Source organism: Phalangium opilio, unplaced genomic scaffold (assembly GCF_054372755.1).
Source record: "Phalangium opilio isolate 3A_F unplaced genomic scaffold, DU_Popi_V2 ptg000105l_1, whole genome shotgun sequence".
Taxonomy (NCBI): Eukaryota; Metazoa; Arthropoda; class Arachnida; order Opiliones; family Phalangiidae; genus Phalangium; species Phalangium opilio.
This window is the reverse complement of record NW_028324207.1, coordinates 10,730,826-10,746,237: the sequence shown is the minus strand read 5'-3', so window position 1 is coordinate 10,746,237 and position 15,412 is coordinate 10,730,826. Positions and strand designations below refer to the sequence as shown.

The following is a 15,412-nucleotide window of genomic DNA, read 5'->3' as shown; positions in this document are numbered from 1 at the left end:
AAACCAAAATTAATTAAAACTATCCATTTTTATTTTTTTATTAAAAAATTTATTAGGAGACAGTTTGTCGGGAATCGAGTCAAAGCACATCATTTTTAACCGAAATTCTGCCCTCGATCAAAACAAGAATACAATAGTCTAATGGGTCATAAGGTCAACGTTCAATTTGACTTTTGCTTTGGGAAATATAATTTTTCTGTGACCGAAATATTGTTAAGTCTTTTACAAAGTAATTGGTAATTAGCACCTGTAATATACTGGGATAAATTACCACGGTAATTACGGTAATCTATATAAATCAGTAACTTAATTACTGCATAATTTGTTCGGTAATTAAGGGGTTTAAACAATTACCAGCATCTGTTTAAATTACCAAGTGATTGGTAATTAGCACCTGGGATAAATTACCACGGTAATTACTGTATTCTATACAAATCAGTAACGTAATTACTGCATAATTTTTTTGGTAATTAAGGGGTTTAAAACATATTTAATTTCAAAGTGATTGGTAATTAGCACCTGTAATATACTGGGATAAATTACCACGGTAATTACTGTAATCTATACAAATCAGTAACTTAATTACTGCATAATTTGGTTGGTAATTAAGGGGTTTAAAACACATTTAAGCACCTTTTTTCAATTTTAAACTTAAATTTAATTTATTTTGCCCTAAATTACGTGGTGGAATGTTTTCTACTGTATTTTAGTGGCAAATTAATTCTAATTAATATTTCTAATTAAGGAATAATTAAATAAACACTCAGCTCTTCTGACTTGTGAGGTAGCTGATTTCCAAGTCATTCTTTTATTTCACGGACAAAAATCGTTAAATTTTCACACGATGTGGGAAATATTTAATTTCACGCACAAAAGTGAAATTTTCACTTAAAAAGACGTAAGTATGATATCGCTAAGCTAATTTTTGAGTGATTTCAAAACGGGGGGGGTCTACCAATAGAAATATATAAACAAGTAGACTCTTTAAAATTTGTATTTTTTTTTTTTTTTTCAAGTATTTACACGAGTATTTTATTTTTCAATTTCACGACATTCTTTTTTTAATATATTGTTTTAAATTGAATTTTATTTTTTAACTAATTTTAAATTGATAAATTTGTTTTTAATACTGGGCTCTTTTTTGGCTTGAATTTTATTATAATGAGCAGATTTGTTTTCTGTTAAAATTTGAAATTGAAATTTCACACTTTTTCAATTGAAATTACACTTTGTTTTTCCAGTGAGATTTCACATTTTTTCAATTGAAATTATGCTTGGTTGTTTCATTGAAATTACACTTTGTTTTTCCATTGAAATTTCACATTTTTTCCTTTTAAATTTCACATTTTTTCCTTTTAAATTTCACATCTTTTTCCATTGAAATTTCACATTGTTTTTCCTTTGAAATTTCACTTTGTTTTTCCTTTGAAATTTCACATTGTTTTTCCTTTGAAATTTCACATTGTTTTTCCTTTGAAATTTCACTTTGTTTTTCCTTTGAAATTTCACATTGTTTTTCCTTTGAAATTTCACTTTGTTTTTCCTTTGAAATTTCACTTTGTTTTTCCTTTGAAATTTCACATTGTTTTTCCTTTGAAATTTCACTTTGTTTTTCCTTTGAAATTTCACTTTGTTTTTCCTTTGAAATTTCACTTTGTTTTTCCTTTGAAATTTCACTTTTTCAGTGGAATTTCACATGGTTTTCCATTGCAATATAATATATTTTTGCAATGAAATTTCACTTTGTTTTTCCATTGAAATTTCACTTTATTTTTCCATTGAAATTTTACGTTATTTTTCTAATTGAAATTTCACGTTATTTTTCTAATTGAAATTTCACGTTATTTTTCTGATTGAAATTTCACGTTATTTTTCCAATTGAAATTTCACGTTAATTTTCTAATTGAAATTTCACGTTAATTTTCTAATTGAAATTTCACGTTAATTTTCTAATTGAAATTTCACGTTAATTTTCTAATTGAAATTTCACGTTAATTTTCTAATTGAAATTTCACGTTAATTTTCTAATTGAAATTTCACGTTATTCTTCTAATTGAAATTTCACGTTATTCTTCTAATTGAAATTTCACGTTATTCTTCTAATTGAAATTTCACGCTATTCTTCTAATTGAAATTTCACTTTGTTTTGTTTTTCTCATTGAAATTTTACGTTATTCTTCTAATTGAAATTTCACTTTGTTTTGTTTTTCTCATTGGAATTTCACTGTGTTTTTCCCTTGAAATTTCACTTTGTTTTCTCATTGGAATTTCACTGTGTTTTTCCCTTGAAATTTCACTTTGTTTTCTCATTGAAATTTCACATGGTATTCCATTGAAAAATAATATATTTTTGTTTCAATGAAATTTCACATTTTTTTTTTTTCATTCAATAATTTTTGGAATTCAAATTTCAGATTTTTGATTAAAATTTAAAAGTTTTTTGAGTTAAGGCTGCCTATTTGAAAGCGATGAAAAATTGCATAGTTTTAAAAATTTGCACTGCACACAATCTTTTTCTGATTTTTATTTTAGTCGAATTTTCTGAAAATTTTTAAGTTTAAAATTGCTTTTCTAAAGTCGCAAAATTTTCTTAATTATTGCGTTGTGGTTTTTCACGTTGGGTTTGGTATTTTTAAAAGGGAGAAGGGTATGTTGGTCTGAGGAAATAATCCCTTGGTTAGGGTTAGATTTAGCACTTAATTTCACTTAATTAAAATTATTTAATGATATCGTGTTTAAATTAATGCAGAAAAAAACCAGTTTGAGTAAAATCCCCACTGATTTCACGCGTCTTTAATTTATTTTGAATGACTTCACGTGAATTCATGTTACGTCATGTAATAATAATTTCACGCAAATTTAAGCGTCTTCAAATCCGCCTTATTCCCGATACGTGTGCCAAGGCTTAACGCGCTAATTTTAGCTCACACATGACAGTACCAGTCTGGGAAATAGCAGCACACTTCCTCTGGTCCAAGGACCAGTTTATAAATTGCTGGGACCAGTTTTAAATTCAAGAAGTGGGGGTTACTGGTCCAAGGACCAGTTTATAAATTGCTGGGACCAGTTTTTAAATTCAAGAAGTGGGGGTTACTGGCCCTGGACCAGTTTATTAATTGCAAATGTATAGGAGAACAAAGGCGGCACCAGTTTATTATTTTTTACACTAGGGGGGTTCACTAGTCCCAAGGACCAGTTTAAAAAAATTCCTATTTCCCAGACTGCATGACGGGGTCCAAATGATGCATCGTCTGCTACACTGTAGAAATTATTCATTATTTCGACTCTGAAGCGGACGACGCATAATTTTAACAAAGACTGAAGCGGACGACAAATAATTTTAACAAAGACTGAAGCGGACGATGCATAATTTTAACAAAGACTGAAGCGGACGACGCATAATTTTAACAAAGAGACTCCAAAGCAGACGACGCATAATTTTAACAAAGATTTCTTAATTAGCTAGATAATCTAAGATAAAGCCCGTTAAGCCTTGGCACGCGTATGGGGAATAAGGTGGATTGAATTCGGGGGAGAAACCACGTACTTAACCCTAATTAAAGTGATTTTACATCATTGAAATGACTTTAATTCAGAGTTTTTTCTCTGGTTTGGAATTCAATGTAAATTAACATTGTAGGCCTAACGTCTTAGGTTACTTAGGAAGACAAAAGCAAGGGTTTTAATGGTATTATGTTCATAGGTGCAAATTTTAACGATTGGGTAGTTTTTTTAGGAATTTTAACAATGTTTTTTTAATAAACCAGTAAAAATTGGTGGTAAATATATTAATATTTTTTAAGTAATAGATTTTAAAGAGGGACTATCATCTGAAACATTTAAGTTTAATTTTTCACCCAGTAAAGTGGCCAAGTTTTAAATGAACAAAATGTTCCACGTTTAACTTGATAAGTGGATGATTTTGTCACAATTTAAAATAACAAAACTACTGGCGAATTCCACTGGGTCCTCCCGGAGCGCTCCCATGGAGCAATAAAAATGAGAGACCCCAATTACGGAAAAACAGTCTTTAACGATCCGGCAACTACTCCTCCCATGTTTATTGCTCCATGGGAGCGCTCCGGGAGGACCCAGTGGAATTCGCCATACGTTTTTTCCATAAGGGCAATTTACATTACTGTATAAATCCGCCCAAGTTTTTTAAACTTCCAGACGTTTCACAACAAAAATTTCGGTTTTCACGTGAAAATTAACAATTTTTCCAGAATTTAAAGCAAAATGTTTTTAACCACTAAGGGCAATTTACATTACTGTATAAGTCCGCAACTTGAGACATTTCACAACAAAAAATTTCAGGCCGGAATTTATAATTGAAGACTACTTCTTTCATAAGGGCAATTTACATTACTGTATAAATCCGCCTAAGTTATTGCAACTTCGTGACACTTCACAACAAAAATTTTGGATTTTACGTGTAAATGAACAAACTGCCAGAATTTAAAAACAAAAAGTACTTTTTTTCATATGGGCACTTTACATTGCTGTATAAGTCCGCCGTACAATAAAAAGTTGTGTTTCCATGTGATGTTTTTAAGTGGACTACTTCGCCAGAGTATATAAACGGACTATTTTTTCAAATGGGAAATTTACATTACTGTATAAATCCGCCTTAAAAAATCGTGTTTTTAAGTGGACTACTTCGCCAGAATATAGAGCCATCTCAGAAGCCTTAGTGTGACGTCACCCATGCTATTTGCGGTACCAAACATGGCCGCCCACTGCCAAAGCTAAGCCCGTGACGTTTTACTTAGGCACTGACGTCACAACTGAGATAGCTATATATGAGGACTACGTTTTTAATATGGGCAATTTACATTAGTGTATAAATCCGCCGTAGCTTTGAAACTTTAAAATTAAGACAACACAAATGAATTTCAGGTGATAGTCCCCGCCCTCCTTTAAATAAATAAATAATAAATAATTAAATTAATTTGAAACTGAAAAGATAAATCGCTTTTTATTTTTTTTTAAATGTGTTTCATTTATTTATTTAATAATTAATTAATGATTTTTATTAATTAATGAGTTTATTTCAATTTTTTTCCGCGTAATTTCCACGCTTTGATTAACCTAATAGCGAAATAAAGGGAGAAGAGGTGCATTTGAAAGGCGGCCGTTAGAAAGACGTACCACAGGACGGCGATGGGATATCCCTGCCATCGTTCCAGTCCCGAACTGTCTCTGGTTTCTACGTATTGCCACATGTCTTTAGCGTAGTAGATGGCGGCGAAAAACACGGGACCAAGGCCCAATATGACGCTACCCCCGACGAAGATCTTCATGGAGCCGGTTTTGTTTTTGCGAGCGCCCGATAAGCCAAAGAACGTAAACAAGAGACTCGACAGCCACATCCATTCCCATAGCATGGGTTTCGGGATGTACAGCTCTTCCAGTTCCAGGATAAAGATGTCCAGACGATCCAGGACGTCTTCTAACAATTTGGCACTCAGCACCAGGAACAGGATGAAGTGAGAGAAGATGCAAAAACGAAATCGAGATTTGTACAGAGCGCTGCAAACGCAAAACATTACTGTTAATACATTCATTCATTTATTTACTAGTTGCGGTGCTTCCTCTGGTCCAAGGACCAGTTTTTTAATTGCTTGGACTAGTTTTTAAATTTAAAAGAAGTGGGGGTTACTGGACTGGTCCTCGGGACCAGTTTAATAATTGTTTGGACTAGTTTTTAAATTTAAAAGAAGTGGGGGTTACTGGACTGGTCCTCGGACCAGATTTTTAATTGTAAAATGTATAGGAGAACAAAGGAGGGGACCAGTCCAGAGACCAGTTTATTTCGGATACTAGGGGAGGGGGGGGGGTCACTGGTCCCATGGACTAGTTTCAAAAATATTCTTATTTTCCAGCTGGTAACTTGCACCCCTGAGTCCCTGACACTGACGAACCTCTAGCGGATTTTTTAAGAACTATTTAAATCCTTTAATTTTAACTTATATTTTTTTATTTGAACTCTTTTTCAGATTTAACCAGATTTTAATGGAACTAATTACTCATAAAAATAGGATTTTAATTTTTAATTGAACTATTAATTCATAAATAATATGGATTTTAAATTTTAATTGAATTATTTATTATGATTTTATAGGATTTTAATTGAACTATTTATTAATATTTTAAAGGATTTTATGGGGATTTTTATTCATAAATAATAGGATTTTAATGGAACTAATTTATTCATAAATAATAGGATTTAAATGGAACTATTCACAAATAATAGGATTTTCATCATAAATAATAGAATTCTATTGGGGATTTTCATGGGGAATTTTCATCATAAATAATAGGATTCTATTGGTATTTTTATTCATAAATAATAGGATTCTATTGGGTATTTTTATTCATAAATAATAGGATTCCATTGGGGATTTTTATTCATAAATAATAGGATTCCATTGGGGATTTTTATTCATAAATAATAGGATTCTATTGGGGATTTTTATTAATAAATAATAGGATTTCACAGGTGCTAATTTTTAGATATAAAGGGTAAAATAATTTTTGAATACCCGGTTTTTGAAGGAGCTAATCAAAGGTGTCAAATATAGTTCAACTGCTAATGATTTTATTTTTTAATCCCTTCAATTATGCATTTTATAATTAAGTTTCAGCATTATTTTCATTTATTTCAATTAGTTAAAACTTAATTCACTAATTTATTTCTCAGGTAAGTATTCAATATTGAGACATTACAATAAAGCATTATTTTGTAATTTCATGCAGCATGCAAATTATTCAAAATAGTGCAATCCGCAAAAATAATTCCATTGACCATGCATGCAGGCTCCTTCTCGAACTTCGAACCCGGAGCTGACCCCCCTCCCCTCTCTCTCTAGAGTCTCTATACTTGCAAAATATTTGGGGTGGCTACGTGGACCGATTTTGTCCCTCCTCGCGGTTCCCCCCATTGACGTACCTGGCATGATACTGTGTGGCGACTTTTTGTCGATGATTGAAGTCGCTTCCATCGGTGCCGAGTGCTCTTGGTCCGCCTTGGGAAGCCATGATCTGAAACAATAATTATATTTAGCCCCAAACTTGGCCTAGAAAAGGCTTACGTCGTCGTACCGAAAAGTTCCCAGCGGGATGCCTTTGCGCGCCTATACGGGGACCCCAAGGGTAACTTCCGGCAACGCGCTATTTTGCCTTTTACAGGTGCCTATCCCCTCGACATCTAGCGACGGTTAAGCGCCTTTTGGCTCTCTTCCACATTACTCATTAGCCCCATACTCAAGCGTGACTTCCTCGAGTCTGGAAAAAGTTATACCTAATTTGTTCCGTCGCGAAACATTGGGCTAAAGGGAGGGTGACACATAAACTTTTTTAAATTCAGATATTTATTTTTTTCGGTATGTATATTTCGATCGGTTTTTCAGGCTAAATCTTGAAGGAGAGAGGAATGGAGTGGAAACCCCCATACCTATAGCGTTGCCTGTGTACCCCCACCTACGGCACCGTAGTCCTCCCATCATCCTCAGCGGTTAGGTAGGGTCGTACGTCACTCGTACTGGATGAAATTGTAAAAATAGAAACTAGCTCTCGTACAAATAAATGGCGCTATGCGGCAGCACTTAGCAATCGCCTACCGAAGGGTAGGGGCGTGCGCGAGGTACATTGGGAGAGATACGGTGCCGCAGGTCGCCCATCATCATTTCCAATCCATCTCAACTCCCTTATCCCTGGCTATGTCTAAATTATGATTGAAGCTATTTTAGCCGGGTTTTCCGGCGTGGAACGAATATAAATAAGAAGGCCATTAGGCCCTTCAAACCGTTTCTTTTGGATATATATTCCCATTCCGGAAATAATTTCTGCATTTTAATTATAAAAAAAATTACGCACCGAGTTTTAATATATTTTGTCAAACTTTATTTATAAATTACGGGATCTACCTCGTGAAGTACCTCGTTGGACCATTAAGGGCATTTTTATAATTTATTTATAGCCAGCTTGAGTCGTGGAGCGCGTGATCGAGTGGGCTCTGGTTGGTTGGAGTTTATTTGGCTTACAGGCAGCGTGGAAAATAAGGCGGTGGCACAGGGCAAATGAACAGTTTAAAAATGCCTGGTCCAGTTTAAAAATTAAACCGGAGGGTGGGTCAGTGGTCCACGGGACCACTAAGAAAATTTAAGGGTATCCAGAGTTCAGACATTAACTGAAATATTTTAATTATCCACTTGATTAGTTTAGCAGACGACGTGTCCTGGTCAATGGTCATGGACCAGTTGATTATTCCAAACCTGCGGGGGGACGCTGGCCTAATGTCCAGTTTCAAAAAATCCATATTTCCCACCCTGCTTACAGGAGTGCGCCACACACTCCCAAGTCCCAACTGGATCGTCATTTCTAATTTTTATGTCTACCAAATTTTTATTTTTTAATGTCTTTCCTTACTCTTGTATCTGTTCACCACAGTTCCCATCTAAGCCACATGCTTATAACGATAAATAAATAAAAAATAAATAAATTAACAAATGCATTTTCATTTAGAAATAAAAATTTTAATCTGTAGCCGTCCCTTGACAAATTAATTAATATTTATTTTATTTCTATGGCCTTTCCCAGACATTACTAAAGAATCTTCCTGGGTGTTATCTAATCTGCGCAGTTGCGGAAAGAGCAGGGGGAAAGATTGGGGAGTGTAGTGTAGTAACTTCCTTTCTGAAAGTCATGGCCGAGAATTTTGGAACGAGTGCACGGTGTGAATCATCATCGAAATGAACATAAAATCTTTAATTTCTTAACATACGAGTTATGGTATTAGGTTGCTCACTTCAGAAATTACCTGAATTACGTCATTAATAATTAAAAAAGGGTATGGAAGGCGCGCTGGAATGCGGCGGGAGTGTCGACGAGCGAGGAATGGAAATCATAGACATGTTTACGAGGAGACCAAGGCCTAACGCATCCTCAACGTATTGCGGAATGGACAGCCACTCGGACACTAGTAACAACTCAACGACTTTGGAACTGGATAATTACGCAACCAGATTAGCTAATATTAATACGGGCGACGAACGACCTTTGACCTCTTCGACAACGTCTAGAAACACGTTTCAATCGCGTGAGGAATCGGACGTTCTTACGCGGAGTAGCTTTGGCTTATCGGAGGACTATGGTGGTAGCTCGCGTAAACATCAATCCAGGACTAAAACTAGCTCGAGTGATGACCCCCGTGACCCCGAACGGGACTTATTATTAGAAAAAGAAGGGTTGAGCTTGATAGGGCAGCTAAACGATAAACTACTATTAGGACAATCTTTAGACGCAAAAACGACGGAACAAGTTAATCTAGTGACGAAAGCCATTTCAAAATTAAATGGCTGCGGGCCCAAATATCCTCCCTCCGCTTCTCTCGTTGGTGAGATGCCAAATTTGTGCCTGAGTAAACACCGTTGCTGCGATTTCTTAGAGATAGGAACGTCGTCTGCCAAATGTAGTAGTAGCGATTGCGCTAACCCTAAGCCTTTCCCCGCCGCCTCTTGTTGCCCCGAGCAGACGACAACGGCTAACGGTGTCAATGGTTTCTTAAATTGTTGTCAAAGTCATCATCCTCCGCATCCTCAGTATTGTCAGTCCTCTAGAGAGGTTGATGCTGACGGAGGACCGCAGGCCTTTGTTAGTTACGTATCCGAGCGGGTGTTTAACGAGGCGCGTAGAAAGACCTTTCAAAGCCAGAATACTTTGGATACGGTCACTTATGTCGGCTACGAATCTGAGACGCAAATGCCTGATATCATGCGATTGATACAGAAGGATCTGTCGGAACCTTATTCTGTCTATACTTATCGATACTTCATTCATAATTGGCCTCATCTTTGTTATTTGGTAAGAAACATAAGGATCTTAACAATAGGGACTTGGCAATTCGGGCTTAACTCCGCCCCCAGCGCCATTGTGGTATGGTTTTTTAACAGAATGAGAGCTATATAAACCCCTCCTCCTGGTATGTTTTTTAGCACTACTGGAAGGTAGCCTGACGTTGCGTGACGTAGTACTGCCAAGTCCCTTTTTCAAAGGTTTTTTTTCCGTAGTCGGTTGTGTAGGATTGCCTAACATTTAACACAGGTGGCGCTTTTTACCAGCATATTCCTGCCAAATTTTATTTTCAGGGGCAGGGCAGGAAATAAGCACAGGACACTGGACATTGTCCAATAAAATTTAAAATGTCCCATAATTTTTTCAAAAACTAAGGGGGTCACTGGACAGTTTGACCAATAAATTTTACTAATTTTGATATCTTGACTATGGAGATATCAGACTATTTTAGCACACTCCAGTGGACTATGTCCTAGAAATTATGCAGTCAAACAGGGGGTACCACTGGACACATGTCCTATAAGAAATATTTCTTATTTCCGGCCCTGTTCAGGGGCTTTTTTATTATTGCGTAGTAGATGTTTACGTGACGTCATTTCGACAGAATACGCGCCCAAAAATTTGTTATTGAGTGGGCTATGATCTATTTTTGATTTTTGCACGAGCCTTAATAGAAAAAGGAGGCAATGGGTTGACCCTTGACCTCTTAGTGTCGCTAAAAACCTACTGATTGGGGGACGCCTGGTGGATGGGAATTGAGCCTTTTATTTATGATCCCATTTGTTTTAAAGTTGCGTAGATGACGTCATATTGAAAGTGGCGTCTGCTAGATGGCGCCACGATCTTCTACCACAAAGTTATTATGTTTTAGTTGAACGTATTATGCCAAAGAACTAGCCCATTTTTAGTGTTACTATTATTATAATTATTTTAATCAGAGTCACAGGGTTCATACAAACTTGGAAAAATCAGGGAAATAAATAGTTGGCAAAAACCTCAGGGAAATTTGGAATTTTTAGTAAAATTCAGGGAAATTTGGAATTTTTAGTAAAATTCAGGGAAATTTTGAATTTTTAGTAAAATTCAGGGAAATTTGGAATTTTTAGTAAAATTCAGGGAAATTTGGACTTTTTAGTAAAATTCAGCTGGGAAATCAGGGAACTTTGCGTCAAACAGTGGCCGAGTAATTAAGCAAAACATTAACAAACAAACCCCTCCATAGGAATAGCATTACACCCAACTTTGGAGGCTCGTAACTCTGGTTACTAGAGATACGGGGATGTCCTTTGAGTATGTTATAGTCCTATTTATCCCCCCCCCCTTCCACTCCTTCGTTAACATTTGCTCCATAGTTAAATACTCCATATACGGGGAAAAATTAATTAACATTAATTGCGTGTTTATTTCAGGCTCTGATTGAGGAAGCGTGTGTGGGAGCGATAGTTTGCAAGCTTGATATGCACAAAAAGAATATTCGAAGAGGATACATTGCCATGTTGGCCGTTGACAAAAATTATAGAAAAAAACGAATTGGTAACTATATCTTTCGCTAGGTCAAGTCTAATTATCGTTGCTATAAACTTTTGTACAGGGATTCTGCATGATTTATTTTAAAAAATATGTAGTTTTTAATTATCTTTTTCTGTTTTTTCTGTAATCAGGTTCAAACCTAGTCTTAAAAGCAATACAAGCTATGATTGCCGATGATGCTGACGAAGTAAGTTTCACGGGGGTCTTCCAAAAAGGGTTATAGAACAGTGGGATATGGTTCGAAGAACATAAAACACAGATGGACTGGAATCATAAGCTAAAACCCCGGTTCTTCTAATGTCATCGCCTGTCGTTGCCCGTAGCTGGAAAATCCCGAAACAGTTCAACTCATGGCTATGGTTTGAGTCGAAGTTTCAATAATGGTCGCTGCGTGGCGCTAGAGAGGCGCTGCCCTTAAAGAACCACGCCCCCTATCTCCAATCCAGTCCGTCTGTGTTTAATGGTCTTAGGATGGTTCAATGGGGCGATTGTGAGTCAAAACTGTTCCATGACATTTTGAAAACCAGGGGCATACCCCTCAACCCAGTTATGATTGGATATGACCAAATAAATTTAACATAAGAAACTGAAGAGACAGAATTCTAATTTAATAAAAGGGAAAGGTCACGTGACATTACTGATTATACCTTAAAAGAACGGCTGCTTTTTCTAAATATAAAAGGAATTAAATATTAAGCTGTCAAAACCAAGGAAAAATTTAACAGTCAGGCAGTCCAGTGACCCCTTTAGTTTTTAAAAGAAATTATGGTATATTGTAAAATTTTATTGGACAATATCCAGTGGCATGTGCTTATTTCCGGCCCTGGGGGTAATTGGTTTGATTTAGCAGACGCCATTAAACCAATGGCGAGGCAGTAGTCCTCGTCATGTTTAATTAATTAAATACTAATTATTTTGCCCTAAGAAATCGTTTATTTCTATTAATATTCAATAAAGGTCGTTCATTTAAGGCATAATGTTTTATGTTTACCTGAACTTTTCCTTTAAGGGGTCATCCCTAAAACACTCCAATCAATCGTAATTTTTTGGGGGGTGTCTCTCATGGGCCAAAATCGGTCATAGAAGTTACATTTTTGACTAAAACTCAACTGCCAATACTGCAGTGTTAAGGTCCCACCACCTTTTTGTTAATTAGAAAACTAATTAGAGTTATTAATGTCTGAATTATTTTCAGGTTGTATTAGAAACGGAGATAACTAACAAATCTGCGTTACAACTTTACGAAAATTTGGGTTTTGTTCGAGACAAACGTCTCTTTCGATACTATTTGAACGGAGTTGACGCTCTACGGTTAAAGTTGTGGCTGCGATAAGGTTGACATACCTTCGAATAAATAATTAAATAAATAGTTAAAAGTAATTGAACAGTGTCGGTGGCCGCGCGCTAACACTATGTATCCTTCTTCTTAATTTCTTCCTGAGTTCTTTTTAATTCTACTTCTATTTATCATAAGTCGATAATAACGTTAAATAGAATTGTAACTTTGGCTTATCATTATGCACTTATGGTTCTATTTTAAAGGGACTGTAAAGTCGGTATCGGCGGGTGGGTAAAAATTATTTGAAATCTGTCACAGGCACCACCACGTGACACAGAAATCGAAATTGAGGTGGGACTGGACACCTATAGTCCTTGTTTTTACCGAGATTTCGGAAGTGCTAATTTTCAGAAAAAAAAATGTTCCTAAGTTTTTCTGAACTAAAATTTGTACCTTCCCCCTGATGCCTTCTTTAAAGACCCTCTAAGTGATTTAAAAGTTAGTAATTACTAATTAGGCTTGACATCAGCGCTCTTTTTTTCTTTAATTAGTTTTAATTAAGCTTTTTAGTTCAATCAAAATCGTGTGAAACAAATTAAAGATAACAAAATGGACGCAAAGAAAAACAAAAACAAGTGAACCGAGTGATCTTTTCTCAATTTTTCTCTAATTAAATATTGTTGAATTTATTAAATAATTTAGATTAACTTTAAACTCTTAAAAAATTCCCAATTTTCCCGTCTGAAACGAGATTATTATTAATGAATTTTTAATTATACAAATTTATATTAGTAGTAAATCAAAATTAAAAAAAATTTCTGCTGATTTTTACTTTTGCGAGATTTTGGTCTGTAAAAGTAATAGTCTGGCCCATTCTGACTGGCTGGCTGACTTGACAGAGTAGTGGCACTCCATGTTAACTGTGCATAGAGGAGCATAATGCCGTTTTATGGCGGTGCTGATACTCTATTAGAACTTTTAAAGTTGTCCTAACGGCCTCTAATGTATAAGGAAGGTTTTTACTTTTGCGCGCTTCGGTCTGTAAAAGTAATAGTCGGACCCCTTCTGGCTGGCTGGCCGGCTTGACAGAGTAGTGGCACTCCTTGTTAACTATCCATAGGAGCATAATGCCGTTTTATGTGGGTGCTAATACTCTATTAGAACTTTTAAAGTTATCCTAACTGCCTCTAATGTATAAGGAAGGTTTTTACTTTTGCGCGCTTTTGGTCTGTAAAAGTAATAGTGTGACCCCTTCTGGCTGGACAGAGTAGTGGCACTCCGTGTTAACTGTGCATAGAGGAGCATAATGCCGTTTCATTTTAGGTGCTCTAACAAGGTTACTAAACTGCCTCTAATGTATAAGGAAGGTTTTTTGATTGGTTGTAACTTTATGATGAAGTTTTAAATAAAGGCTTAGCAAATTAAGTCAAATTGCTAGAAAACTTTGATCAGGAAAAATTTAATAAATTAGAGAATGGCTACTAAATTCAGATTTAGTAGCCATTCTCTAATTTATTAAATTTTATGCTCGAAATAGTTCACAACCCCTTTAATTAGTAGCAAATAAACGAATGAATTACGTTTCTTAGTCGAGTATTGGGAATTTTTTAGGAAAATTTTTAATTTTCTCTTTCTTATTTTGGCTTGTAATGTTAGTTTCTTTTTAATTTTTTTGAAGTCTCCGAACTAGAGATTGAGTTTGTGGCGTGTTTTAGCATTTTTTTTGTTGAGGCCATTATTATGTAAATTTAGATAAATTATTCGCGAAGATGAAATTAAATTTAAAATAAAGAAAAAAAAAGTCAATAGTTGGTAAACAAAAAAAAAATTAAAAGAATAATGTAAGGTTATTATTATTATTATAGGAGTTTCATCAATGTAAAACGGCGATATTTCCTTTATGAATTATTCTACCATTAAAAATTGATTTAAGTTAAAAGAATTTGCTTGGTTTTTAATTCATTCTTTCGTCATGTCAATGATGTCATACAGTAACAGTTCTTTGTCATACATATTATCATAAGTTTATAAGTGATATGTTCCGTCGACAATTTCTATACTTCGTAATGCTATGCTATAGAGACTTACAGTTCGAGACGACAAGCGAGTCAATTGAAGTCCTTAGTACACTCGGTGGTGGTTAATTTTGCATGCAGGACTTCCATCTAGCTCCTATTTAGTCAGCGCCATCACCAGGTGTCGCTTTACGAGAATCTATGACCTACAGGCCCGTAGCCAGAAACGTTACGCAGAGGGGGCAGTATTTTTCTGTGAGGGGGCATGGCAAATGGAATTTTTTTTGTAGAATAACATAAATATCAAAATGTCAGACAATAAATATTTCCGCAGGTATTTCATTATTGACACTCATTTAACAATTGAAAATCAAACTTTTTTTAAAAAGTTTAAAAAAAATAAATTGTTAATAAACAATTCTAAATCTATATTTCAAGTCAGATCTTTTTCGTAGGCTAGGGAAGTTAAGTTTCACTTTCTTTCAAGTGACATAGCTCGTCGTTAAAATGAAAATACGCGAGTAGGGCAAGAAAAGCTTGCCTCGCAACTTCGCAAGTCGCTGTTGAGGCGTCAAATGTAAGTCTGTACCCCGAGGGGTCGGTCATTCATTAATTCCCGTACGCTACCCGTGAAATCCAACTTAAGAAATCCGAAATCAATGCTGATTTTGAAATCAAATAAAAAATCAGCAACGAAATCACAAAATCATTAAAGAAATCATAAAATCAGGAA

General features: G+C 35.2%; 2 protein-coding genes and 1 long non-coding RNA gene across 3 annotated transcripts; 2 read left to right on the top strand and 1 right to left on the bottom strand.

Moving 5' to 3' along the window:
* Positions 1-4,951: 4,951 nt before the first annotated feature.
* jagn (jagunal) lies at positions 4,952-7,149 on the bottom strand. Its single transcript, XM_089851627.1, has 3 exons — positions 7,105-7,149; positions 6,953-7,044; positions 4,952-5,532 (listed from the first exon to the last, which is right to left on the bottom strand). Exons 2-3 carry the CDS (start codon positions 7,039-7,041, stop codon positions 5,049-5,051), a joined length of 573 nt encoding a protein of 190 aa, XP_089707753.1. The 5' UTR covers positions 7,042-7,044; positions 7,105-7,149; the 3' UTR covers positions 4,952-5,048.
* Positions 7,150-7,319: 170 nt separating this feature from the next.
* LOC149629946 (uncharacterized) lies at positions 7,320-8,580 on the top strand. Its single transcript, XR_016374405.1, has 3 exons — positions 7,320-7,385; positions 7,982-8,129; positions 8,222-8,580. It is a non-coding gene; the product is annotated as an uncharacterized LOC149629946 (long non-coding RNA).
* Positions 8,581-8,670: 90 nt separating this feature from the next.
* On the top strand, positions 8,671-14,606 carry LOC149629945 (uncharacterized). Its single transcript, XM_089851626.1, has 4 exons — positions 8,671-9,864; positions 11,265-11,388; positions 11,517-11,572; positions 12,581-14,606. Exons 1-4 carry the CDS (start codon positions 8,854-8,856, stop codon positions 12,716-12,718), a joined length of 1,329 nt encoding a protein of 442 aa, XP_089707752.1. The 5' UTR covers positions 8,671-8,853; the 3' UTR covers positions 12,719-14,606.
* Positions 14,607-15,412: the final 806 nt, after the last annotated feature.

What these genes read in the sequence shown, in the direction of transcription:
- jagn (XM_089851627.1), bottom strand. Translation starts at nt 7,041, where the DNA reads ATGGCTTCCCAAGGCGGACCAAGAGCACTCGGCACCGATGGAAGCGAC. An exon ending in GCCACACAGTATCATGCCAG is followed by an intron (nt 5,533 to 6,952) that starts GTACGTCAATGG and finishes TTGCGTTTGCAG; the next exon opens with CGCTCTGTACAAATCTCGAT.
- LOC149629945 (XM_089851626.1), top strand. Translation starts at nt 8,854, where the DNA reads ATGGAAGGCGCGCTGGAATGCGGCGGGAGTGTCGACGAGCGAGGAATG. An exon ending in TTATAGAAAAAAACGAATTG is followed by an intron (nt 11,389 to 11,516) that starts GTAACTATATCT and finishes TTCTGTAATCAG; the next exon opens with GTTCAAACCTAGTCTTAAAA. An exon ending in TTGCCGATGATGCTGACGAA is followed by an intron (nt 11,573 to 12,580) that starts GTAAGTTTCACG and finishes AATTATTTTCAG; the next exon opens with GTTGTATTAGAAACGGAGAT.